The following is a 26,895-nucleotide window of genomic DNA, read 5'->3' as shown; positions in this document are numbered from 1 at the left end:
GTTATATTTAAAGAGAATGAATCTCATCAGAATAACATTCCCTTACTTTGGGACACTTGGAAGGTGGTTGTACGAGGTGAGATCACTAGTTTTAAAAAAGCTTTCTTGAGAAAAGTTAATAAAGAATTTATCTCTCATAGTGTAGATGTTAAGCTAGCGTACCATAATTTTCTATCACAACCAACAAAGGAAAATAGTGACAAATATAAAGATACTTTGAATAAATTGAGTAATTGGAATAAAATGAGAAAACATTTATTGGAATCATATTCAAAAGCTAGATATGGTAATCTTAATAATACATCAAATAGACTGGCTAATCTTACAAACAATTGGAATAGTTACAACAAACAAAGCGCCGATCCTTGCCTTAATGCCGCCTGAGGCGGCCTTCCGTTGCCGCCCCCCCGGTTGAAAACCGAAATTCGGCTCTTAGTTACCAGGAGCAGCATTTTTGCCACCCCTGGCAACCAGGGGGGCGCTGCCACCTGAGGCAAGTGGCTCAACTTGCCTCATTGGTGGATCGCCCCTGCCAGTAACTCTCAAAAATAAAAAAGGTTGGTTGACTAATTCCCCTTTGGATATTTGTAACATTTTCAAAGGATTTTATGAAAATCTTTACTACCCTCTGAATAAGAATAAAAATAAAGATTTTGAAAGTAAATGTTTTCTTTATTAAATTAAATTTCCTCAAATCTCTCAGAAAAAAATTGACATATTAAATTCGGCAACAAATATTCAAGAACTTTCCACAACAATGAAATCTCTTAACCTTTTAAATGCCACAGATCGTAGAATCTACGTTCTGTGGCAAAGGTACTTGAAATGCCACAGAACGTAGATTCTACGTTCTGCAGCACTTCCTGGTTCTCGAGCGGAGGAGCGGCTGTTAGAGCCGCTCGCTCCGTTCCTCCTCGATCCCCTGCCCCTAGGCAACGAGCAGAGCAGGGGATCGAGTGGCCCCTGGGGCGCGATCGCCCAGGGGCCCAAAAACAGCAGCAGGCACGTGCTACTTACGTGTCCTGCTGCTGCAGCCTACACCGCGCCGTCGATCTCCGCCCCCACAGCACAGAGACAGGAACCACGTCGCAGATGTCTTCCAGGGGCTCTTCCTGATCGTCTGCAACAGTCTCCAGCGACTTTTTCAGGTTAGTGCAACAATTACACACACAAACACACCAACACACACTTATTACAGTAATACACACTTAGATTCACACTTACACTTACACATACATTTTTGGGGATTGGAGGGGTCACTTACACTCACTGCACTTACACACACGTGCACACGCACACACGCGCACATAACATGTAATTTACCATTTGTACACATGCACACGCACATACATGGCATTGTGGCTTTTTTTTTTTCTTATCGCATCGTCTCTTTTTGGCTGAAAAAAATGTTTTATTGCCATTACGAATAGCGTATTCGCTAACCGTACTGTGCAATACCTTTTGTATGTTATTTAGGTGATTATATTGCAATTTTGGGTATTTTGGTGCATTTTTAGCCATTTTATTGAATTTTTAGCCATTTTATTGCATTTTCAGCTCTGCATATATTGTGTTCACTTGTTTCTAGCCGTATAACCTGTTTGGCCCATCTAAAATATTCAAACTGTGATTCTGACGGCCGATAACACTAGTCTGGAAAAAAAACATTGATTTTTGTGGTTTTATTGGATTTTTTGGCATTTCACCCTTTACTGCCTTATTTTGTTTTGTCTTGTAAATTTTATCTACTATATATCCATTTGGGGGTCTCTGTGTGCCACATAGTTTGGTATATCTATGCATATTGGGCATCAAAGTGTTCAGTAGACACCTGGCGTTCATATTTAGGATGTTTTATGCTGATACGTTACGAAATGTGGGGCATATAATGGGGTAAAATTCAAGCTTTCTGACAATTTTCAGAAATTTGATAAAAACCGTTATGTTCAGCATTGCTTTGCAGTTTGGCAGTTTGAAGTAGAAACACTTATTTACCCATATTGGATTCGTCAGAATGTGTTCTTTCTGAAAATATATGGTTTTCTGGGGTCTCTGTACTGTTAGGGGGGTCTAATGTCGCATAATACACACACCAGGTGCTTATATTGCAGCAGCCAGCGCGTCAGCTGTGAAAATGTATATACACTATTGTCATTTGGGGGTCTCTGTGCGCCACATAGTTTGGTATATCTATGCATATTGGGCATCAAAGTGTTCAGTAGACCTCTGGCGTTCATATGTAGGATGTTTTATGCTGATACGTTACGAAATGTGGGGCATATAATGGGGTAAAATTCAAGCTTTCTGACAATTTTCAGAAATTTGATAAAAACCGTTATGTTCAGCATTGCTTTGCAGTTTGGCAGTTTGCAGTAGAAACACATATTTACCCATATTGGATTCGTCAGAATGTGTACTTTCTGAAAATATATGGTTTTCTGGGGTCTCTGTACTGTTAGGGGGATCTAATATCGCATAATACACACACCAGGTGCTTATATTGCAGCAGCCAGCGCGTCAGCTGTGAAAATGTATATACACTATTGTCATTTGGGGGTCTCTGTGCGCCACATAGTTTGGTATATCTATGCATATTGGGCATCAAAGTGTTCAGTAGACCTCTGGCGTTCATATTTAGGATGTTTTATGCTGCTACGTTACGAAATGTGGGGCATATAATGGGGTAAAATTCAAGCTTTCTGACAATTTTCAGAAATTTGATAAAAACCGTTATGTTCAGCATTGCTTTGCAGTTTGGCAGTTTGCAGTAGAAACACTTATTTACCCATATTGGATTTGTCAGAATGTGTACTTTCTGAAAATATATGGTTTTCTGTGGTCTCTGTACTGTTAGGGGGGTCTAATGTTGCATAATACACACACCATGTGCTTATATTGCAGCAGCCAGCGCAGCAGCCGTGAAAATGTATATACACTATTGTCATTTGGGGGTCTCTGTGCGCCACATAGTTTGGTATATCTATGCATACTGGGCATCAAAGTGTTCAGTAGACCCCTGGCGTTCATATTTAGGATGTTTTATGCTGATAAGTTACGAAATGTGGGGCATATAATGGGGTAAAATTCAAGCTTTGTGACGATTTTCAGAAATTTGATAAAAACCGTTACGTTCAGCATTGCTTTGCAGTTTGGCAGTTTGCAGTAGGAACACATATTTACCCATATTGGATTTGTCAGAATGTGTACTTTCTGAAAATATATGGTTTTCTGGGGTCTCTGTACTGTTAGGTGATCTAATGTCGCATAATACACACACCGGGTGGTTATATTGCAGCAGCCAGCGCGTCAGCCTTGAAAATGTCTATACATATTGTCATTTGGGGGACTCTGTGCACCACATAGTTTGGTATATCTATGCATATTGGGCATCAAACTGTTTAGTAGACCCCTATGTTTATATTTAGAATGCTTTATGCTGGTAATGATACATGGAAAATACGATGCTGGAAAGTTGAAGCTTTGAGGCAATTTCCAGATATTTCACCAAAACCGCCAAATTTGGCAAAGCCTTGCGACTCAGTAGTTTGGAGCAGAAAGGCATGGGTACCCATTTTAGATTCCGTAGAATGTGTACTTTCCAAAAATATATGGGGTTGGGGGGTAAACATATATTTCTGTGTTTTTACCCCACAAAAATGCAGTCAATGTGTTGATTTTTCATTAGCTGAAGTTACCCACAGGACAATTTGTATGTGCTAACTTCATTTTGGGGCCTCTAAATGCCATATACTTTGGTAAACTTATGAACAATGGCCACCAAAATGTTCAGAGGAACCCTGGCAATCATATTTAGGGTGCTTTTTCTTAGTACCTAATGACACATGGGTGATATGGTGCTGGGAAGTTGAAGCTTTGAGGCAATTTTCAGATATTTCACCAAAACCGACAACTTTGGGAAAGCCTTGCGACTCAGTAGTTTGGAGCAATAAGGCATGGGTACCCATTTTAGATTCTGTAGAATGTGTACTTTCCAAAAATGTATGGGTTTGGGGGGTAAACATATATTTCTGTGTTTTTACCCCACAAAAATGCAGTCAATGTGTTGATCTTTCATTAGCTGAAGTTACCCACAGGACTATTTGTATGCGCTAACTTCATTTTGGGGCCTCTAAATGCCAGATACTTTGGTAAACCTATGAACAATGGCCACCAAACTGTTCAGAGGAACCCTGGCAATCATATTTAGGGTGCTTTTTCTTGGTGCATAACGATACATGGGTGATATGGTGCTGAGAAGTTGAAGCTTTGAGGCAATTTTCAGATATTTCACCAAAACCGACAATTGTGGGAAAGCCTTGCGACTCAGTAGTTTGGAGCAGAAAGGCATGGGTACCCATTTTAGATTCTGTAGAATGTGTACTTTCCAAAAATATATGGGTTTTGGGGGGTAAACATATATTTCTGTGTTTTTACCCCACAAAAATGCAGTCAATGTGTTGATTTTTCATTAGCTGAAGTTACCCACGGGACTGTTTGTATGCGCTAACTTCATTTTGGGGCCTCTAAATGCCAGATACTTTGGTAAACTTATGAACAATGGCCACCAAAATGTTCAGAGGAACCCTGGCAATCATATTTAGGGTGCTTTTTCTTAGTACGTAATGACACATGGGTGATATGGTGCTGGGAAGTTGAAGCTTTGAGGCAATTTTCAGATATTTCACCAAAACCGACAACTTTGGGAAAGCCTGGCGACTCAGTAGTTTGGAGCAATAAGGCATGGGTACCCATTTTAGATTCTGTAGAATGTGTACTTTCCAAAAATGTATGGGTTTGGGGGGTAAACATATATTTCTGTGTTTTTACCCCACAAAAATGCAGTCAATGTGTTGATCTTTCATTAGCTAAAGTTACCCACAGGACTATTTGTATGCGCTAACTTCATTTTGGGGCCTCTAAATGCCAGATACTTTGGTAAACCTATGAACAATGGCCACCAAACTGTTCGGAGGAACCCTGGCAATCATATTTAGGGTGCTTTTTCTTGGTGCATAACGATACATGGGTGATATGGTGCTGAGAAGTTGAAGCTTTGAGGCAATTTTCAGATATTTCACCAAAACCGACAATTGTGGGAAAGCCTTGCGACTCAGTAGTTTGGAGCAGAAAGGCATGAGTACCCATTTTAGATTCTGTAGAATGTGTACTTTCCAAAAATATATGGGTTTTGGGGGGTAAACATATATTTCTGTGTTTTTACCCCACAAAAATGCAGTCAATGTGTTGATTTTTCATTAGCTGAAGTTACCCACGGGACTGTTTGTATGCGCTAACTTCATTTTGGGGCCTCTAAATGCCAGATACTTTGGTAAACTTATGAACAATGGCCACCAAAATGTTCAGAGGAACCCTGGCAATCATATTTAGGGTGCTTTTTCTTAGTACGTAATAACACATGGGTGATATGGTGCTGGGAAGTTGAAGCTTTGAGGCAATTTTCAGATATTTCACCAAAACCGACAACTTTGGGAAAGCCTTGCGACTCAGTAGTTTGGAGCAGAAAGGCATGGGTACCCATTTTAGATTCTGTAGAATGTGTACTTTCCAAAAATATATGGGTTTGGGGGGTAAACATATATTTCTGTGTTTTTACCCCACAAAAATGCAGTCAATGTGTTGATTTTTCATTAGATGAAGTTACCCACAGGACTATTTGTATGCGCTAACTTCATTTTGAGGCCTCTAAATGCCAGATACTTTGGTAAACCTATGAACAATGGCCACCAAATTGTTTGGAGGAACCCTGGCAATCATATTTAGGGTGCTTTTTCTTGGTGCGTAACGATACATGGGTGATATGGTGCTGAGAAGTTGAAGCTTTGAGGCAATTTTCAGATATTTCACCAAAACCGACAATTGTGGGAAAGCCTTGCGACTCAGTAGTTTGGAGCAGAAAGGCATGGGTACCCATTTTAGATTCGGTAGAATGTGTACTTTCCAAAAATATATGGGTTTTGGGGGGTAAACATATATTTCTGTGTTTTTACCCCACAAAAATGCAGTCAATGTGTTGATCTTTCATTAGCTGAAGTTACCCACGGGACTGTTTGTATGCGCTAACTTCATTTTGGGGCCTCTAAATGCCAGATACTTTGGTAAACTTATGAACAATGACCACCAAAATGTTCAGAGGAACCCTGGCAATCATATTTAGGGTGCTTTTTCTTAGTACGTAATGATACATGGGCGATATGGTGCTGGGAAGTTGAAGGTTTGAGGCAATTTTCAGATATTTCACCAAAACCGACAACTTTGGGAAAGCCTGGCGACTCAGTAGTTTGGAGCAGAAAGGCATGGGTACCCATTTTAGATTCAGTAGAATGTGTACTTTCCAAAAATGTATGGGTTTGGGGGGTAAACATATATTTCTGTGTTTTTACCCCACAAAAATGCAGTCAATGTGTTGATCTTTCATTAGCTAAAGTTACCCACAGGACTATTTGTATGCGCTAACTTCATTTTGGGGCCTCTAAATGCCAGATACTTTGGTAAACCTATGAACAATGGCCACCAAACTGTTCGGAGGAACCCTGGCAATCATATTTAGGGTGCTTTTTCTTGGTGCATAACGATACATGGGTGATATGGTGCTGAGAAGTTGAAGCTTTGAGGCAATTTTCAGATATTTCACCAAAACCGACAATTGTGGGAAAGCCTTGCGACTCAGTAGTTTGGAGCAGAAAGGCATGAGTACCCATTTTAGATTCTGTAGAATGTGTACTTTCCAAAAATATATGGGTTTTGGGGGGTAAACATATATTTCTGTGTTTTTACCCCACAAAAATGCAGTCAATGTGTTGATTTTTCATTAGCTGAAGTTACCCACGGGACTGTTTGTATGCGCTAACTTCATTTTGGGGCCTCTAAATGCCAGATACTTTGGTAAACTTATGAACAATGGCCACCAAAATGTTCAGAGGAACCCTGGCAATCATATTTAGGGTGCTTTTTCTTAGTACGTAATAACACATGGGTGATATGGTGCTGGGAAGTTGAAGCTTTGAGGCAATTTTCAGATATTTCACCAAAACCGACAACTTTGGGAAAGCCTTGCGACTCAGTAGTTTGGAGCAGAAAGGCATGGGTACCCATTTTAGATTCTGTAGAATGTGTACTTTCCAAAAATATATGGGTTTGGGGGGTAAACATATATTTCTGTGTTTTTACCCCACAAAAATGCAGTCAATGTGTTGATTTTTCATTAGATGAAGTTACCCACAGGACTATTTGTATGCGCTAACTTCATTTTGAGGCCTCTAAATGCCAGATACTTTGGTAAACCTATGAACAATGGCCACCAAATTGTTTGGAGGAACCCTGGCAATCATATTTAGGGTGCTTTTTCTTGGTGCGTAACGATACATGGGTGATATGGTGCTGAGAAGTTGAAGCTTTGAGGCAATTTTCAGATATTTCACCAAAACCGACAATTGTGGGAAAGCCTTGCGACTCAGTAGTTTGGAGCAGAAAGGCATGGGTACCCATTTTAGATTCGGTAGAATGTGTACTTTCCAAAAATATATGGGTTTTGGGGGGTAAACATATATTTCTGTGTTTTTACCCCACAAAAATGCAGTCAATGTGTTGATCTTTCATTACCTGAAGTTACCCACGGGACTGTTTGTATGCGCTAACTTCATTTTGGGGCCTCTAAATGCCAGATACTTTGGTAAACTTATGAACAATGACCACCAAAATGTTCAGAGGAACCCTGGCAATCATATTTAGGGTGCTTTTTCTTAGTACGTAATGATACATGGGCGATATGGTGCTGGGAAGTTGAAGGTTTGAGGCAATTTTCAGATATTTCACCAAAACCGACAATTTTGGGAAAGCCTTGCGACTCAGTAGTTTGGAGCAGAAAGGCATGGGTACCCATTTTAGATTCAGTAGAATGTGTACTTTCCAAAAATATATGGGTTTGGGGGGTAAACATATATTTCTGTGTTTTTACCCCACAAAAAATGCAGTCAATGTGTTGATTTCTCAGTAGCTGAAGTAAAGTCCTGAACAATTTGGATGTGCTAACTTCATATTGGTGTCTCTAAATGCCAGATAATGGGTATCAAACTGTTCAGTGGACCCCTGGCAATCATATTTCAGGTGCTTTTTCTTGGTACCTAATATAGTTTGGGATATGCGGAGCAGCAAAATAAAACCTTTGAAATGATTTTTCAGAATTTTGAATTTTTTTTTGAAAAACCGCTATGTTCAGACAAGCTTTTATGTTTGGTAGTTGGGAGTAGAGAGACATAGTTACCCATTTTGTAATCGGCAGAATGTGTACTTTTCAAAAATGTATGGTTTTCTGGGGTAAACCTACGGTTTCAGGATTTTTTGCCTTGGAATCTAAAGCATGCCGTTTTCTGCCTTAGTGCTTTCAAAATTCGGTAATATACTGCCGGGAGTTTTTGCTGTACAGAAATCCTAAATCTCCCTAAAACTATACATATCTTGTATGGCACGTTGGAGAGACATAAGGCTTTCCAAATCAGTTGGATTTTCATCCCTAAAATGAAATGTTTTTCTGGTATAAATTGATATACGATGAAAAATGGTAATTTTTCATTTTTTTTTTGGTATTTAGCACTATAAATTTTTTTGCACAGGTGGAAATACATGAAAACTCAGGCAGATTTAGAAAGCTCAGTTTCTACCGAAAAAAACAATGTATAGTTTTCCTAGGTAAACTATAGGTTTCCCCTCAGAAAATGCCCCTAAAGTGAGAGAGCACAAAATGTTTCAAAAATGGCTGGCATTTCGCGTAAACAAAATGTGAAATACTGCTGGCACTTAAAGGGTTAAAGATTGTAAGGCCTCCAGGTCCTGATGGGTTGATATCTCCTTTCAACAAAACAGAAGCTTGCTCCCTTTCCTACTAATTTATATAATGAAAAATATACACCACCTTGGCTTTTTACCTGTAATTTAAATGTTTCTTTATCTTATTTTATTTGATGGATGCACAAAATAGTCTAAGTTGGTGAAGTGAAATGAGAAAAATATATATATAAAAAAGAATTAAAAAAAATAAAAAAATAAAAATTGGCATGTGCATATGTTCACCCATATTCACCCCTTTGCCAAGAAGCCCCTAAAAAATCCTGGTGCAACCAATTACCTTCAAAAGTCACATAATGAGTGAAATGAAGTCCACCTGTGTGCATTCTAAGTGTCACATGATCTGTCAGTATAAACACATGACATGTCAGTATAAGCACACCTTTTCTGACATGGTACCACAACAAACCTGCCAAGAGAGGGCCGTCTACCAAAACTCACAGACACAGGACAAGGAGGGCATTAATCAGAGAGGCAGCACAGAGATCAAAGGTAACCCTGAAGGAGTTGCAGCATTCCACAGCAGAGACTGGAGTATCTGTCCATAGGACCACAATAAGCCGTACACTCCATAGAGTTGGGCTTTATGGAAGAGTGACCAGAAAAAGTCATTACTTACTTTTTTTTTACATAACTTTTCGGTCATCAAGGAAAATGCTATGTCTGGTGCAAACCCAACACATCCCAAGAACACCATCGCCACAGAGAAACATAGTGATGGCAACACCATCACCACAGAGAAACATGTGGTGATGTTTTTCGGCAGCAGGGACTGGGAAACTGGTCCGAGTCCAGGGAAAGATGGATGGTGCTAAATACAGGATATTCTTGCGCAAATCTTGTGTCAGTCACCCTGTGATTTGAGACTGGGAAGGAGGTTCACCTTCCAGCAGGACAATGATCCAAAGCGTACTGCTAAAGCAACACTCCAGTGGTTTAAGGGGAAACCTTTAAATATGTTGGAATGGTCTAGTTCAGGGGTGTCCAAAGTTTTTTCTCCAAGGGCCATATGCGGTAAAATATACAAACAGCCGGGCCACTCACTGTGGCCACGCACATTTTGTGGCCACACCTCCTGATTAACATGTTCATTTTACAAATTGTAAATAAGTAACACACACACACACAGTGAAACACATACAGACAGTGAAACACATACACACACAGTGACACACCTACATACAGTTACATAGTTACCCTTATACAAGATCCCTAAAATAAGCGAGAGAACGTCTAAATATTACCATTCTGAGCATGTTTGTAAACTAACCTAATGGAAGAGAGCAATCCATCACACAACTATAAACACGCACATGGACACAATCTGTCTTTCTGTCAGCTTCAGCATACACAATAACAAATATACAATCCGCTTGTGTCTTTGTTATCACAATGGCTTCCCTTGAATAAGTTACATAGTTACATAGTTACATAGTTAAATTGGGTTGAAAAAAGACAAAGTCCATCAAGTTCAACCCCTCCAAATGAAAACCCAGCATCCATACACACACCCCTCCCTACTTTTAATTAAAATTCTATATACCCATACCTATATTAACTATAGAGTTTAGTATCACAATAGCCTTTAATATTATGTCTGTCCAAAAAATCATCCAAGCCATTCTTAAAGGCATTAACTGAATCAGCCATCACAACATCACCCGGCAGTGCATTCCACAACCTCACTGTCCTGACTGTGAAGAACCCTCTACGTTGCTTCAAATGAAAGTTCTTTTCTTCTAGTCTAAAGGGGTGGCCTCTGGTACGGTGATCCACTTTATGGGTAAAAAGGTCCCCTGCCATTTGTCTATAATGTCCTCTAATGTACTTGTAAAGTGTAATCATGTCCCCTCGCAAGCGCCTTTTTTCCAGAGAAGACAACCCCAACCTTGACAGTCTACCCTCATAATTTAAGTCTTCCGTCCCTCTAACCAATTTAGTTGCACGTCTCTGCACTCTCTCCAGCTCATTTATATCCCTCTTAAGGACTGGAGTCCAAAACTGAACTGCATACTCCAGATGAGGCCTTACCAGGGACCTATAAAGAGGCATAATTATGTTTTCATCCCTTGAGTTAATGCCCTTTTTTATGCAAGACAGAACTTTATTTGCTTTAGTAGCCACAGAATGACACTGCCCAGAATTAGACAACGTGTTATCTACAAAGACCCCTAGATCCTTTTCATTTAAGGAAACTCCCAACACATTGCTATTTAGTGTATAACTTGCATTTATATTATTTTTGCCAAAGTGCATAACCTTGCATTTATCAACATTGAACCTCATTTTCCAGTTTGCTGCCCAGTTTTCCAGTTTAAACAGATCACTTTGCAAAGTGGCAGCATCCTGCATGGAACCTATAGTTCTGCACAATTTAGTATCATCTGCAAAAATAGAAACAGTACTTTCAATGCCCACCTCCAGGTCATTAATAAACAAGTTGAAAAGCAAGGGACCTAGTACAGAGCCCTGCGGTACTCCACTAACAACACTGGTCCAATTAGAAAATGTTCCATTTACCACCACTCTTTGTAGTCTATCTTTTAGCCAGTTCTCTATCCAGGTACAAATACTATGTTCCAGGCCAACATTCCTTAATTTAACCAGTAACCTTTTGTGTGGCACTGTATCAAATGCTTTAGCAAAGTCTAAGTAAATCACATCCACTGCCATCCCAGAATCTAGGTCTCTACTTACATTCTCGTAAAAAGAAATTAAGTTAGTCTGGCAAGATCTATTACGCATAAAACCATGCTGGCACAAACTCATAGTATTATGATTTGCTATGAAGTCCAGTATCTTATCCTTTATTAACCCTTCGAAAAGCTTTCCTAATACTGACGTCAGACTAACTGGCCTATAGTTTTGAAGCTGAGAACGGGATCCTTTTTTGAATAGAGGCACCACATTAGCAATTCGCCAGTCTCTCGGCACAATGCCAGATCTCAATGAATCCTGAAAAATTAAGTAAAGAGGTTTGGCAATCACAGAGCTAAGCTCGCTAATTACCCTGGGATGAATACCATCTGGCCCTGGACCTTTGTTAATCTTAACATGTTCAAGTCTCTTTTGAATTTCTTCATGTGTGAACCATGCATCATTAGTTGTATTACTAGAATTGGGAGTGTTAAGAAGGAAACCTTCACTTACTGGTTCTTCATTTGTGTAGACAGATGAAAAATACGAGTTCAGAATCTGCGCTTTTATTTTGTTTTCATCAACCAGCTGACCCCCCTCTGATAGTAAGGGTCCCACCCCTTCCTGCTTCATTTTTTTACTATTGACATATTTAAAAAATAATTTTGGATTATTTTTACTGCTTGCTGCAATATCCTTTTCTATAGCAATTTTAGCTTGCCTTATAGCTTCTTTGCATGATTTATTGGCCTCCTTGTACCTTATAAATGTTTCGGCTGTACCAGCTAACTTGAAAGCCTTAAAAGCACGTCTTTTCTTACCCACCTCAACACCAACGCTTCTATTGAACCAAAAAGGTTTTGCTTTGCAACGACGTTCCTTGCTTACAAGTGGAATATACTGACAAGTATATTTATTAAGCAGCATTTTAAAGACTTCCCATTTTTTTTCTGTGTTTAACCCTGTGAAAAGCATTTCCCACTTAATATGTTGCAGAGATGCCCTTATACTGTCAAAGTTTGCACGTCTGAAATTTAGTGTTTTAGTTACTCCCTTATAGAGTTGCTTCTGCAACAGAATCTCAAAGGAGACCATGTTATGATCACTATTCCCTAAATGCTCACCCACACAAATGTTAGAGATGAGTTCAGTATTGTTAGTTATTACAAGGTCCAAAAGAGAGTTATTCCTAGTAGGTTCTTGAACGAGCTGGAATAAAAAGTTGTCATTCAGCATATTTACAAACCTACTAGCTTTTTCTGTCTTAGCAACCCCATTACCCCAGTCAATGTCTGGATAATTGAAGTCACCCATAGCAACAACTTGACCCAGCTGTGAAGCCGCTTGTATCTGCAAGAGTAGCTGGGCTTCATACTCGACACTTATACGAGGTGGTTTATAGCATACACCAATGATAATTCTTTTTGATACCTTTTGCCCAGTCGAAATCTCTACCCAGAGTGATTCTACACCCTTTAGCGCATGGCTTTAATACAGACAGATACACACACAGTGACACACATACAGACAGATACACACACAGTGACACATACATACAGTGACACACACATACAGACAGTGAGACACACACACAGTGACACACAAACATACAGTGACACACATACAGACAGATACACACAAACACACACAGTGACACACAAACATACAGTGACACACACACAGTGAAACACATACAGACAGATACACACACAGTTACACACATACATGCAGTGACACACACACACAGTGACACACATACAGACAGATACACACACACACACATACAGACAGTGAGACACATACACAGTCACACACTAGATCTGTAACGGACTCCCTTGCCCAGCTGCAGCCTCACTAAATCCACCCCTCCCCCAAGCCAAGCACCGAGCAGTTACTCAAAGTTCATCAGATGCACGAAATCGCCAGGTAAGGCAGCAGTGTAGAAGGGGAATGGAGCCATGCTTTCAGTTGTTTACTGCCCCCCTCCCTCCCCGCACTACACTAAACTAAACTCCAGTCACGGGGAGGGAAGGGCGGAGTTTAGGACAAGCTTCCTCGAGTCTACACTGAAACACTGTAGGTTCCGTCCCCCAATGACACGTGGTAGGAAACTTTTTTCTTATAGATGCTGAGAGGGGGGAGGGATTTTTGCACGCTGCGGGCCAATATAAAATGGATATCGGGCCGCATTTGGCCCGCGGGCCGTAGTTTGGACACCCCTGGTCTAGTTAAAGTGCAGACCTCAATCCAATTGAGAATCTGTGGTCAGACTTGAAGATTGCTGTTCACAAGTGAAAACCATCCAACATGAAGGAGCTGGAGCAGTTTTGCCTTTAGGAATGGGCAAAAATTCCAGTGGCAAGATGTGGCAAACTCATAGAGACTTATCCAAAGCTACTTGCAGCTGTAATTGCCGAAAAAGGTGGCTCTACAAAGTACTGACATTAGGTGGGGTGAACAGTTATGCACGCTGAAGATTTCTGTTATTTTGTCCTATTTGTTGTTTGCTTCACAATAAAAAAAAACATCTTAAAAGTTGTAGGCATGTTCTGTAAATGAAATGGTACAAACTCTCAAACAATCCATTTTAATTCCAGGTTGTAAGGCAACAAAACATGAATGAAAATGCCAAGGGAGGTGAAGACTTTTGCAAGGCTTTGTATTCATGGGAAAAAGTTGCCTTTTAGTTTTACATCAAATATAAAACTAATTCCTAAAGAGGGGAAGGACTTGTCTAATCCAGCTTCATTTAGATCGATCTCTTTAATTAATTTGGATTTTAAATTGTTAACAAAGATATGGGCAGATAGACTATCCGTTATTTTGATGGAAATTATTTCTCCTCAACATATTGGTTTTGTTAAGAATAGGTCAGGAGTGGGGGCGTGGCCAACTGAGCAACAGCACGGACGTGCTTTAGTGGGGCTCCCAAATTAGCTTGGCACTTTGCCCTTTACAGAGAGCCTAGCTTACCAGGCACGGTCCTGACGGCTAGAGGAGGGCACCTGCTCCAAAAAGAGGCAAAAAACTAGGCTCTAGGGCCAGCAAAGCCCAAATGGTGCCTGCGGCCTGGTGGTGTGCCAGAGCCCCAGATAGGAGTAGGAGCACTACCCGGAAGTGCGGCCAGAGCAGAGCGGTGGTGCAGAGGTTCTCAGCCGCGGAGCACAAACAGGACTGTGGGCTGGAGAGCTAGCAGAGGCAGCAGGGGATAAGTGCTTTCAGGCCCTTAAGAGCCTCTCTAAGGCTATATAGCCACACAGCCACCAGTCCCCTACAAACCCTGGGCACCGCCAAAGCTTGCTAGTGGGGAAACCTCGGGCCCATAACCAATCATGTGCCTGAAACTGCGCATTGACGTGGACATACCTTACTGAGGGACCAAGGAAAGGGGTGAGTGCTTTGCAACCCCTGAATATCCCACTGCCCTGCCACCAGCAGACCCCTTGCAGTTAGTCCCATTACAAAGGGGCTGGATAAGGACTGGAGGCCCAAGCCAGCAGGCACTTAGGGGAAACACTGACTCATTTGCCAGGAGTATAACAGAGGCAACAAAGGGCCTACAGCTTTACTGGCACACACTAAACTGTACTTGCACATACTGCCTCCATTACAGCCACACCAAAGGAGGCAAAGAGTACCCAACAAAGTGCCCCTCCCTACCTCCGTGTACACAATGAGGGACACATCTTCGCTATATGACTATCCCATCTGTGATAATGTTTCATCTTAAATAAGGAGACAGAACCCTGGAGGCTCAATGACTCACAGCAATCAAAAACACTGTATGCATTAATAAGGGAATACAAGACCACTTGCTAAACTGGATTGAAGATCTGGAAAACAGGAACAGAAGAAGCAACTTGCACCTTATAGGCCTTCCAGAAACAATAAGAGGACAAGAGATATGGGAATTTGTCACACTTACACTACCAGGGTTGATATACCCAACGGACAGCACCCCACAACTCAACATAGACAGAGCTCACAGGATAGGCCCACCACAGCCAAACCAAGCCAAAGTACCCAGGCCAGTAATATTCAAAGTGACCAACTACACGGATAACGTTAAACTATCTAACTATGTAACTTAGATAGGCACAAACCAGCTCACAACCCCCCCCCCCCCCCCCCCGCACAAAGAGTGAATCCCCTCTGTTCATTTGTAAAAAAACAACAACTCATGGACGCATGGTGAATCACACACCCCCTGGACCAGGATTACAGGCACTATTCTCATGTCCATGACCTATATGCTAGAATAGCAAACACACACTTCCTCATGCAAGTCACATAAATCTACACAACATATCATAATCATTTCAGATCATGTCCCTTGCACCCTAACACTTGCAGTAACTAACCCAATGCACATACCCTGGCGAATGCCGAGCTTCCTAATTAATTCCCAAAAATTTAAAGACAGCCTCTTAGAAGCCTGGGCACAATATAAAGAGAACAATAAGGCACATATTAACACCCCCATAATGTTCTGGCAAGCAGCTAAAGCAACATTACGTGGACACATAATTTTATATGTAGCCAAACAAAAACGTGAACTCTTGCAACACCTAGCAGTCCTGCAGCGGGAGGCAACCAAAGCTTACAGACGGTATCATAAAACACCAAATCCCCCTAACAAAATCAAATTACAAACAGCAAAGGAGAGTTATGATTTAGTACTCCAAGAAGCAATGCAATATAGAATTAACATAATGGCAGCAAAATACTAAATGGAAGGTAACAAGCTCTTAGCAACCTTCAGTAAAGCCAAACGAAACCCCCATATAGGAGGGATGGTAATACAAGGTCCAAACAGTTTACGGTAGTAAACGCAACATTCACACAATACTACCAAGGTTTATATTCAATGGAAGAGGATCACCCGGACCAGGGACTAGAGTTCCTGCAACGGGCAAACCTGCCTGATCAACAAAATATAGATGCAGACATCACTCCAGAATGAAATAGACAAGGCCTAACAACGATCGGATCACTCCTCAATCCTAGTACCTGTACAATATACAAATTTGCAGAAATTCAATCCAAAAATCCCTAATAGCCACATCTTTGATATTTACAAGTTAAAAGCTATGTGGAGTAGGTAATTTGGGGCGTAAAGCCACAATTAACAAACAACCGACTAGATATCTTGATAAAAGCAAATAAGGAACAACTTCTCACAACATCTGGAATATACACCATTATTAAACCCAGAATAGACACAGAGGGAATATCGAAATGGTTAAGTATCATACCAAATATCACGGCAACACAGATTACAACAGCATATGCAAAACGCTCCAAAAACCTATCATCAGTGTACTTCCAGGATGTGGCTCTTAGACTCCTCCACAGAGCATATGTGTCGCCCAAAATAGCACACAAGTTAGGCATAACTCAAACTCCTAATTGCGTGAAGTGCAACCACCCAGAAGCCACATTAGAACATGCTCTGTGGTCGTGCACAAAACTAAATACTCTTTGGAACCCAGTCCTATCACAAATCAGAAATCTGTGCTATATCAACACACCAAGGACAAATCCACAAATTCTTCTGGGATTGTACACTGCACCCCCTAACAACACTATCAAAGGTAACATCAGACTAGCTGATACAATGGTATTAACCACAATTAAGACCATCCTGGAATTCTGGACTAACGAGCAACCACCTTCAACACTAATGCTATATACAATGCAACTACAATGGGTTCTAGCGTTGCAAGACAATGAATCCAAACGCTCTTGTTTCTTTTATATTTGGAGCAAATATTTAGACACACTTGAGGGACAAAAATCCCAAAAGCTACTAGCACCATTCCGATATACTAAATGGTGGGCAGAAGCCTCCCTCAGGGGAAAACTCACATGAAAATCCATAAATCAGATTAGAAGAAACTCGCCTCCTCTTCCTTCAACACTTAAATCCAGTGCAGGGCCATTTGCCCTGAGAAGATGACGAATGACATGGAAAAGACACCTATTCACCCCTCTCTTCTTTCCTCCCATCCTCATTTTCACCCCTTTCTAATCTCTTCCTACTTTAATTTGTTTTAAGTTACTCATATGCTAAACCGTGCAACTCGGACTCACAAAAAGATGTGTCGATCCGTGGCTAAGGCCACATATTGTATGTAAGCATTTATGACAGGGGTGTCCAAAGTTTTTTCTCCAAGGGCCATATGCGGTAAAATATACAAACAGCCGGGCCACTCACTGTGGCCACGCCCATTTTGTGGCCACACCTCCTGATTAACATGTTCATTTTACAAATTGTAAATAAGTAACACACACACACAGTGAAACACATACAGACAGTGAAACACATACACACACAGTGACACGCGTACATACAGTGACACACATACAGACAGATACACACACACACAGTGACACACATACAGACAGATACACACACAGTGACACACACATACAGACAGTGAGACACACACACACACAGTGACACACAAAGATACAGTGACACACATACAGACAGATACACACAAACACACACAGTGACACACAAACATACAGTGACACACACACAGTGAAACACATACAGACAGATACACACACAGTTACACACATACATGCAGTGACACACACACACACACAGTGACACACATACAGACAGATACACACACACATACAGACAGTGAGACACACACACAGTCACACACAGTAAATCACACACTAGATCTGTAACGGACTCCCGGACTCCCTTGCCCGGCTGCAGCCTCACTAAATCCACCCCTCCCCCAAGCCAAGCACCGAGCAGTTACTCACAGTTCATCAGATGCACAAAATCCAGGCCAGGTAAGGCAGCAGTGTAGAAGGGGAATGGAGCCATGCTTTCAGTTGTTTACTGCCCCCCTCCCTCCCCGCACTACACTAAACTAAACTCCATTCACGGGGAGGGGAGGGCGGAGTTTAGGACAAGCTTCCTCGAGTCTACACTGAAACACTGTAGGTTCCGTCCCCCAATGACACGTGGTAGGAAACTTTTTTTCTTATAGATGCTGAGAGGGGGGAGGGATTTTTGCACGGTGCGGGCCAATATTAAATGGATATCGGCCCGTAGTTTGGACACCCCTGATTTATGACTTGAATGTGGCTACAAAGCAATAAACAGATATTCCGCATGGTTGGTTGATATTTACTCTTGTAACAACATCCGTTTATTTTATTGAAAATTTAATAAAACAGTTATATTAAAAAAAAAAAAAAAAAGAATATGTCAGGAGTTAAAACATATGGCTATTGTGATACTAAACTCTATAGTTAGTATAGATATGGGTATATATAATTTATGTGAAAGTATGGAGGGGTGTATGTATGGATGCTGGGTTTTCATTTGGAGGGGTTGAACTTGATGGACTTCAGGGCCGGGCCAAGGGGTAGGCAGAGTAGGCACGTGCCTAGGGTGCAAAGCTGGGGGGGCACAAGGCACGTTACCTCCTCTGTCGCCTACCCCCAGTCTGGTGCCCAACTCTCTGTGGTTGGGCACCGGACACCGGAGTGCAAAAGAAGTAAAAACCACCGTCTTTTCTTGTGCATGCACACACTGGCTAAGGCGACGCCGCGTCTGCCGGCTGTGCAGCGCGGCCAGCCCTGATGGACTTTGTCTTTTTTTCAACCCAATTTCACTATGTAACTACTATTAATCTAAGGGGAAATGGGTATTATATTTCGCCTTTTTAAACATCATTTTTATTTGGTTTGTTGGAGAACTTATATTTAAATAAAATCCAACAAATATCCCTATTACTGTTGTCTAGTAAGAAATTATGACCCTTTGGACAATTCTGGGAAAAAATGGTCTTCATTCCTAAGTATTAATATCTCCTCTAAGGATCTCTTAGAAATAATGTAAAATTATATAGAATATCTACCCTGAGTCTTGGAGGGGCCAACAATTTAGACTCTTACATTTGGGTTATAATGCAATGTTTTGTGAATCTTCTAATTCTAGAAAAGAATCTTATTGCCCAAAATGTAAGAAATATAAGGTGGATATTTTCCACTATATTTGGTCATTTCCTACTATCAAGACATTTTGGGATAACATACAGGAATTTTCCGTTTTTTTGGTTACGGCAGCAGCACAGAAGACAATTTTTTTAAATTGAATTAAAGATACTGCTCCTGTTTTGTAAATAGTTTTTCAATACATTGATAATCTTTGTTTACAGGATGCAGTTAGACATAAGATAGGAGATCATTCGATTAGAAAACTATTTAAGTCAAAATGGTCTATTATTTAGAAACTTTAGAAAGGTCAAAAAATCTATTTATCTACAACTTTATGGGTAACAATTTTGATATCGATGAGATATTGTTATCTGTCAGGTTTGAATTTGAATTGTCCCATTCACAAAAACACAATATTTTTCCTCTTTGTATTTATGTTAAACAAGTGATGTTATCGTACTCTTTGGCCACATCGTAGTTTCCAGTTATTACTTTGTATTAGTTTTCACTGGTGTTGGTTAATATTCTTCTATTAATCTATCAATTATTTCATTTATTTTATTTAATTTTCATTCAAATCGTCATGTCAATTTATTAAATGGATTGTTTATAGATGTATTATTATAAAATCCAATAAAAGAAATTGAAAAGAAAGCAAAGAAAATGAAAATGATCGAAAAACATATCTGTGTGTGGCAAAATTAAGTGAATCCTTAGACTTATCATATAATTTGAAATTTACTGATAATTTGTCTGGAGTCTGGTGTTTTCAGTCAATGGGATGTCAATCAGGTGTGAGTGAGAGACTATGTTTCATTTAAAAAACAGAGATCTAGCAAAGGCCTGATCACGCATACAATATATTTTTGGTGTATCATACGTTGAACAAAGGAGATGTCTGAAGGCCTCAGAAAGAGTTGTTGATGCCCATAAAGCTGGAAAGGGTTACAAGTCTCTAAGTATCTCTAAAGATTTGACTCAATCAATCAACAGTCAGACAGATTGAGTCAGATTTATCAAGGGTCAAATTTTGAAGTAGAAAAAACTTCGAAATTCGACCATCGAATGGAATCCTCCGACATTCAAATTCGAAGTCGGAGGATTATATGCATCGTACGATAGTATTCTGATCGTACTCCGATCGTACTCCGATCGTACTTCAAATCGAACGATTCAAACTATTTTATTGTACGATTTTCCCAAAAAATCCTTTGATTTAAAAAAACACAAAGGAGGTCCCCCATAAGCTAAACAGCAATTTGGCAGGTTTAAGTTGGCGAAGTATTGAAGCAGGTCAAGCAGTTCATGAGAGGAAGCCCACCAACATCCAAGAGCTGAAGCTGCTCTGTATGGAGGAATGGGCAAAAAAATCCTTCGAGACGATGTGCAGGACTGATCTGAAATGTTTAGGTGCAGTTATTTCTGCACAAGGGTGTCGCACCTGTGACAAGCTTGTACATGCAGTTCTTGGGGGAATTTAGTTATGGTATGCAGGTAAGCCTAAACGACAGGGACATCAAGAGCAAAACTGTGGGGCAGATTTACATTGGGTCGAATATCGAGGGTTAATTAACAATCGAAGGAATAATTGTTTGATCGAACGATTAAATCCTTAGAATCGAACGATTCGAAGGATTTTAATACATCGATCGAAAGATTTTCCTTCGATCAGAAAATTGTTAGGAAGCCTATGGGGACCTTCCTTATAGGCTAACATTGGCCTTGGTAGGTTTTAGGTGGCGAACTAGGGGGTCGAAGTATTTTTTAAAGAGACAGTACTTTGACTATCGAAAGGTCGAATAGTTGAACGATTTTTAGTTTGAATCGTTTGATTCAAAGTCGTAGTCGAAGGTTGAAGTAGCCTATTTGATGGTCGAAGTAGCCATATTCGACCATTTGAAATTCAAAGTATTTTTTCTTCTATTCCTTCACTCGAGCTAAGTAAATGGGCCCCTATGTCTTCAGTTGAAAACACAGATTTATTTAGGCAATTCTTCCAACAAACAGATTATAGAAACAGACTTAATTTCCACTGCATGCATTAACAAATGTTCCCCTCTCTTTGGGGTTACCATTCAGAGTGGCTGCTACACTCTGAAGTATTCAGGCTTCTCACTAAGCCCCTTTTACTCTCCCCTCCAGGAATATCAGCTTACCAGCCCCTGGCCTGGCTCACTTTCTGGCTTTCCTTAATCACTTTTTTACTCCCAGTCCCTCTGGGAGTTCCTAACACAGACAGGTAACCTTCCTGTTCTGTGCCCTGCTCAGCAAGAGCATACTAATACTCTCACTACCATTAAATACCATTCCACAGGACAGCCTTCATGTGGAAAGTAAGCTCCAACATGTGAACTAGACCACTGGAATGGAATATCTGGCTTACTTGTTCCTTCCAGAACACTATAGCTTCCAGGGCCAAACAGCCACTATGGAGAAATTAAAGGCAAAATACACCTTTTTACACTGATCTGTGGTCACTCTACCACACACCAAATACTGAGAGCATGATTCACTTACTTTTGCCAGATATGTTGATTGATCTTTTTTTGAATGAATATATGACATTTCATTTATTTCAGTAGGTTTTCTTCACATATATTGAGGCCTTATTTGAAAATCATATGATGTTTAGGTCACATTCATATAGAAATATAGAAAATTGTAAAGGGTTTGCAAACTTTCACGCACCACTGTTGGACTGGCCCACCTGTATACCAGGGAAACTGGTGTCAGTGGGCCCTCTTGCTTCTAACCATTTGGCCTATTTTACGGTCATTTCCTATTTCTTTATGGGAAAAAAGAGGCTTAATAATGGAAGAATGGAGTATAGTAAGTACAGTTAGGTTCATAAATCTTTGGACAGAGAAAAAAGGATGGAGAAGGGTCATGATCCAAAGCATACCACATCATCTGTAAAACATGACGGAGGCAGTGTGATGGCTTGGGTGTGCATGGCTGCCAGTGGCACTGGAATACTAGTGTTTATCAATGATATCACACAGGACAGAAGCAGCTGAATCAATTCTGAGGTGTTTAGAGACATACTGTCTAATCAAATCCAACTAATTGCAGTCAGATTGTTTGGGAGGTGTTTCATAATACAGATGGACAATGACCCAAAACATACAGCCAAAGCAACCCAGGAGTTTATTAAAACAAAGAAGTGGAATATTCTTGAATGGCCAAGTCAGTCACCTGATCTGAACCCAACTGAGCATGCATTTCACTTGTTGAAGACAAGAAAGTCCCACAAACAAACAGCAACTGAAAGCTGCTGCAGTAAAGGCCTAACAGAGCATTAAAAAGGAGGAAACCCAGAATCTGGTGATGTCCATGAGTTCAAGACTTCAGGCTGTCATTGCAAGTATTACCAAGTATTAGAAATGAACATTTTATTTTTAGTTTTTTAATTTGGCCAATTACTTTTGAGCCCCTGAAATGAAGTGATTGTGTTAAAAAAAGGTTTTAGTTCCTCACATTTTTATGCAATCTTTTTGTTCAACCCACTGAATTAAAGCTGAAAGTCTGCAATTCAACTGCATCTGAGTTGTTTCATTTAAAATTCATTGTGGTAATGTACAGAACCAAAATTAGAAAAAAGTTGTCTCTGTCCAAAGATTTATGGACCTAACTGTAGATGTAAAAGACTAGGAGACTAAATAGGTTAAATGAAGAAGAGAGGAATAGTCGTTTGGAAAGTGGGCCCATGGTCTAAGGTTTTCTGGTGGGCCCCTGGCATCACAGTCTGACACTGTATAAGGGCTCTTACACACAGGCAATTTATCCTGTGCTCCCCTATGTTCAAATGGAAGAACGGAAGAAAGCACAACGCAGGGGAGTGTAGGAAAAACCACCTGTAAACCACCTGTAGGCCCTAAGGGCCTATTTATGTGCCATCTTCTGTGTTTATCTTTAATCATCTAAATTAAAGAACAGTATTTTAATTTAGCTCCTTTAAAATTACATTTGAATTCCAACTTTGTATCTATTCAGTTAAGCTATAGAAAGATATGTGATTTATATAAACAGAAATGTATATCTTTAAATAATCATTTCTGTTATTGTAACTGAAGAGAAACAAACATATTATATCTTATGACATTTCTTATATATTTGGCTTAACAATATATTGCATTTTACTGCTTGTTGTTTTGCAGAGGGACTTCTGAACAATGCCAGAGATACAAATATTATGGATACTCTACCACTGAATGGTAACCATGGGAACAGCTATAATATTGAAAGAGGAGAACACATAAGTGACTGTGTACAGATTATTGACCGTGGATTTAAACACAAAGAAACTGCCTTAGGGAGAAAGATTTTAATAGAGCTTACGTCAAATTATATACCATCATATATGAGCAATCATGAACGCCCATGTGAACAAAGTAGGAATATGTTGAACAAACTGGAAAAAAATATTACTAAAGAAGAGAAAACTATTATCCTTGATGATTCCAATTCTTTTACTTATGATGAGAATCTAGGCATAGAACTTATACATGGGGATTCTGATGCACCTTTACTGCAACCACATGTTTACACAACTAAGAGATCGACCGCACCAGAAAACAATGAGAGTTTTTACCCAGTGCTGAGTAAAGAGCACAGTGATGAAATGCAGCCACCCAGCAGGGATTTAATCTATGCCAGTATGCCTGTAATAACTAGCAAAATTGCCCAAGATGTAATTAAATCTATCCCTCAGACTGATATTTCCCTCACTAAATCTGAGACAGAGGATATTTACTATAAAAGCATGCCAAACCTTGGCTCCAGAAATCACATATATCCGCTTCACACCTATTATCCATTACTTCAAGGAAGTATTGATGGTTTTATAGTTCCACCATTTAACGGCGCACCCCCCCCGAATAACAATTGCAAAGGACCACCTCATTTGGTTACAAGTCTATAGGACATATAGGCTGTAAAAGTTGAACTCAAACAAAGTAGATGGTTTATCTTACTGATCCATTATAAACGGTGGTAATACTGTGTGTGCTCCTAAATTTCTCTGTTTTAATAACTCAGATTATTTTTTAACAATTTTTTAGTCATGCCTAAATTGTTTATTGCTGTATATTGCTCCCAAATTTTCCTAATTTTTAACCCAAAAAGACATCACTGAGCAAGTGAAGTTTAATCTGAAATTGAATGGCACACTTTTAAGTCTCATCATTTATATATATTTTTTGACCCTGACACTGAAAGACCATCTAAATGTAATTGTTATTTAAGAAATTGCTTTTATTGATGCGCAAATATTACAGTGGTGCATAAATACAAATACATTGTTGAAATTTTCATCATTTAATTTCAGTAAGTCAAAAAATGAAACATTTAAAAATAAACAAAATATGTGTCTAATGCAAATCCATAATTTGTTTGTTGCATTAACTTACAATACAAAAAAATTATGAGAAATGTAAGATGTTTTTGCATTTCACAGATAATACTAGCATTACACACACACTTAATATGTTTTCTTTAAAATTTGCAAACCTGTTCTGTAGTAGGTAAAACTACAATTATTTTTCTGTTTGTCTTGTGTAGGCCTTCTTTATAAGACTTTAGATCAAGGTCTTTTTGTTTGCCATTTTAAGTCTGATTTTATAAGGCAAGTGTTTGGTTTTTTTTAATGAGGAGCAACTAAAATAATTGTGCGTTTATTTCTTTTCTCCTTTTGATTTGTAAAAAAAATTAAAAAGGATCAATAAAATAATTTGTTTCCAAAATAGAAAAAAATTTTTTTTTCGGTATATATTCCATTCAATGAAGATTTTTCTACTTTTTGTTTTTTATTTTGCTGTGGTAAATACATCAGTCTCCATTACATTATTAGTTTTTCTCCTAATAGGACAGAAGAGTTTTTAGCTGTGGTTGCTTTTCAGTGTTAAGTCCCATGCAGGTTTATGGAGTGATAGTATTCCCAGTTAGCCCACAACCTGGTATTGTTATGTATAGCTGATAAAAAGTTTCATCCTTTTTAACTCCTAATAATCCTATTAGGATTGGTTCAAGAGAGAGACTGTAGTAGAATGTTCTACCATTTTCAAAAATGTACTACTATCATGAACTGAATGCGTGCTAGATTGGCTTTGCCACAACATCCCCTCCAGCATCTGTCAACTGTATTTGGATATATTATACTGAATTTTACATATGTCGTACACATACTGATGATTTTTGACATTTTCCCAAATACTGGACCATGTCTCACTGGTCAATTCCTTCTAGTTCCTAACTTGGGTTTGGTTTGGTTCTATTTTTATAAGGAAAAGCATACTGTTAGTTCCATATCGGCCCAGAGCTGTCAACTCACCCAATTTTATCGGGAGTTACCAAATTTTTGGCTCTGTCCCCCGGTCTCCCATCACTCTGATGCATTCTCCTGATTTCTGATGATTCTCCTGATTTCTGATGATCGCTAATGATTTTTAATGTCTTGGAGCAAAAATCTGGTGTGCACAGAATTTGAGTGACATCAGTGGAGCAAAGTGCGCATGTGCAGCATAGTTGCGGTGGCTTAAGGAGAGGTTTTGCACATGACTATATTGTTACTGTTGGTATCCCAAAACCCAGAACAGCCACCTTTCACTTTGGGGGGAGCCCTCAGCTACTCAGGTGCCGCCAGGTCTTAACGTCATAGGACCAGGGAAAGAGTTCTGTGCAGGCAAGGGAACCACATGCAGTATAGGTACAGAGAACAAGAAGCATGGTCTTGAGACAGAAGGGAGAAGCGACCTGGATGTCCTTCACGAAGTATGTCCTTCACAAAGACACATATGCCGCTAACATAGAGAAATTCCTAATAAATTGCCTATAGAAATTGGGGAACCCCAAAAATCTTTGAATAGCAAGCACTCATATGGTAGTTGCCCAATCCAGGATAGCCTGAACTGGTTCCATCTTTAAACCCTCTTGAGACAGAATATACCCTAAAAACTGCACAGAGGGAACCTCGAAGACACACTTATCTAGTTTTAGTAAAGGTGATTTTGCCTTAGCCTACGTAGGGGTATTCCTCCTAGACATGAGCATGGTAATCAGGGAGACTAAACGAGACAGGATATCAGGATATCATCTAGATACACCACCGCATACCGGCCCAGAAGGTCAACAAAAAAGAAGCCGACGCCTGCAGGAGATTAGGATGGTCTTTCCAGGTTCTCCTTAATAATTTCTCCATAGCCTGGCTTTCAGGCAGCGACAGAGGATAAGTTCTACCATTAGGAGGAGAAGAACCCAGTATTAAATTACCTGCAAAGAATAAACATTTTTGAAGTCACCCGTCAGCTATTTGATACTGACACATACTTATTGAAAACACATAGCTTACTGAAAACCACTTACGAGATTTAAATCAGAATTAACAGATCTCATCAATTTAACGGTTTCCCTGGGAGTAGTAGATGTAGG

General features: G+C 39.8%; 1 protein-coding gene across 19 annotated transcripts in view; it reads left to right on the top strand.

Annotated features, from left to right (window-relative positions):
• Positions 1-24,546, top strand: part of adgrl3.S (adhesion G protein-coupled receptor L3 S homeolog) — a 1,276,319-nt gene extending 1,251,773 nt beyond the window's left edge. For 14 of the 19 annotated variants that reach the window (XM_041579809.1, XM_041579790.1, XM_041579795.1 and 11 more), the window contains one exon: positions 23,628-24,546. In XM_041579809.1, the coding sequence (XP_041435743.1) occupies positions 23,628-24,391 (764 nt within the window). In that variant the 3' untranslated portion in view covers positions 24,392-24,546. The remainder of the gene's footprint in view (positions 1-23,627) is intronic. The other 5 variants (XM_041579806.1, XM_041579805.1, XM_041579804.1 and 2 more) reach the window with 1 other exon arrangement.
• The last annotated feature ends 2,349 nt before the right edge of the window (positions 24,547-26,895 follow it).

This window comes from Xenopus laevis, chromosome 1S (genome assembly GCF_017654675.1).
Source record: "Xenopus laevis strain J_2021 chromosome 1S, Xenopus_laevis_v10.1, whole genome shotgun sequence".
Taxonomy (NCBI): domain Eukaryota; kingdom Metazoa; phylum Chordata; class Amphibia; order Anura; family Pipidae; genus Xenopus; species Xenopus laevis.
Note: the sequence above shows the minus strand (reverse complement) of the source record. Positions and strands in the feature narration are given on the sequence as shown.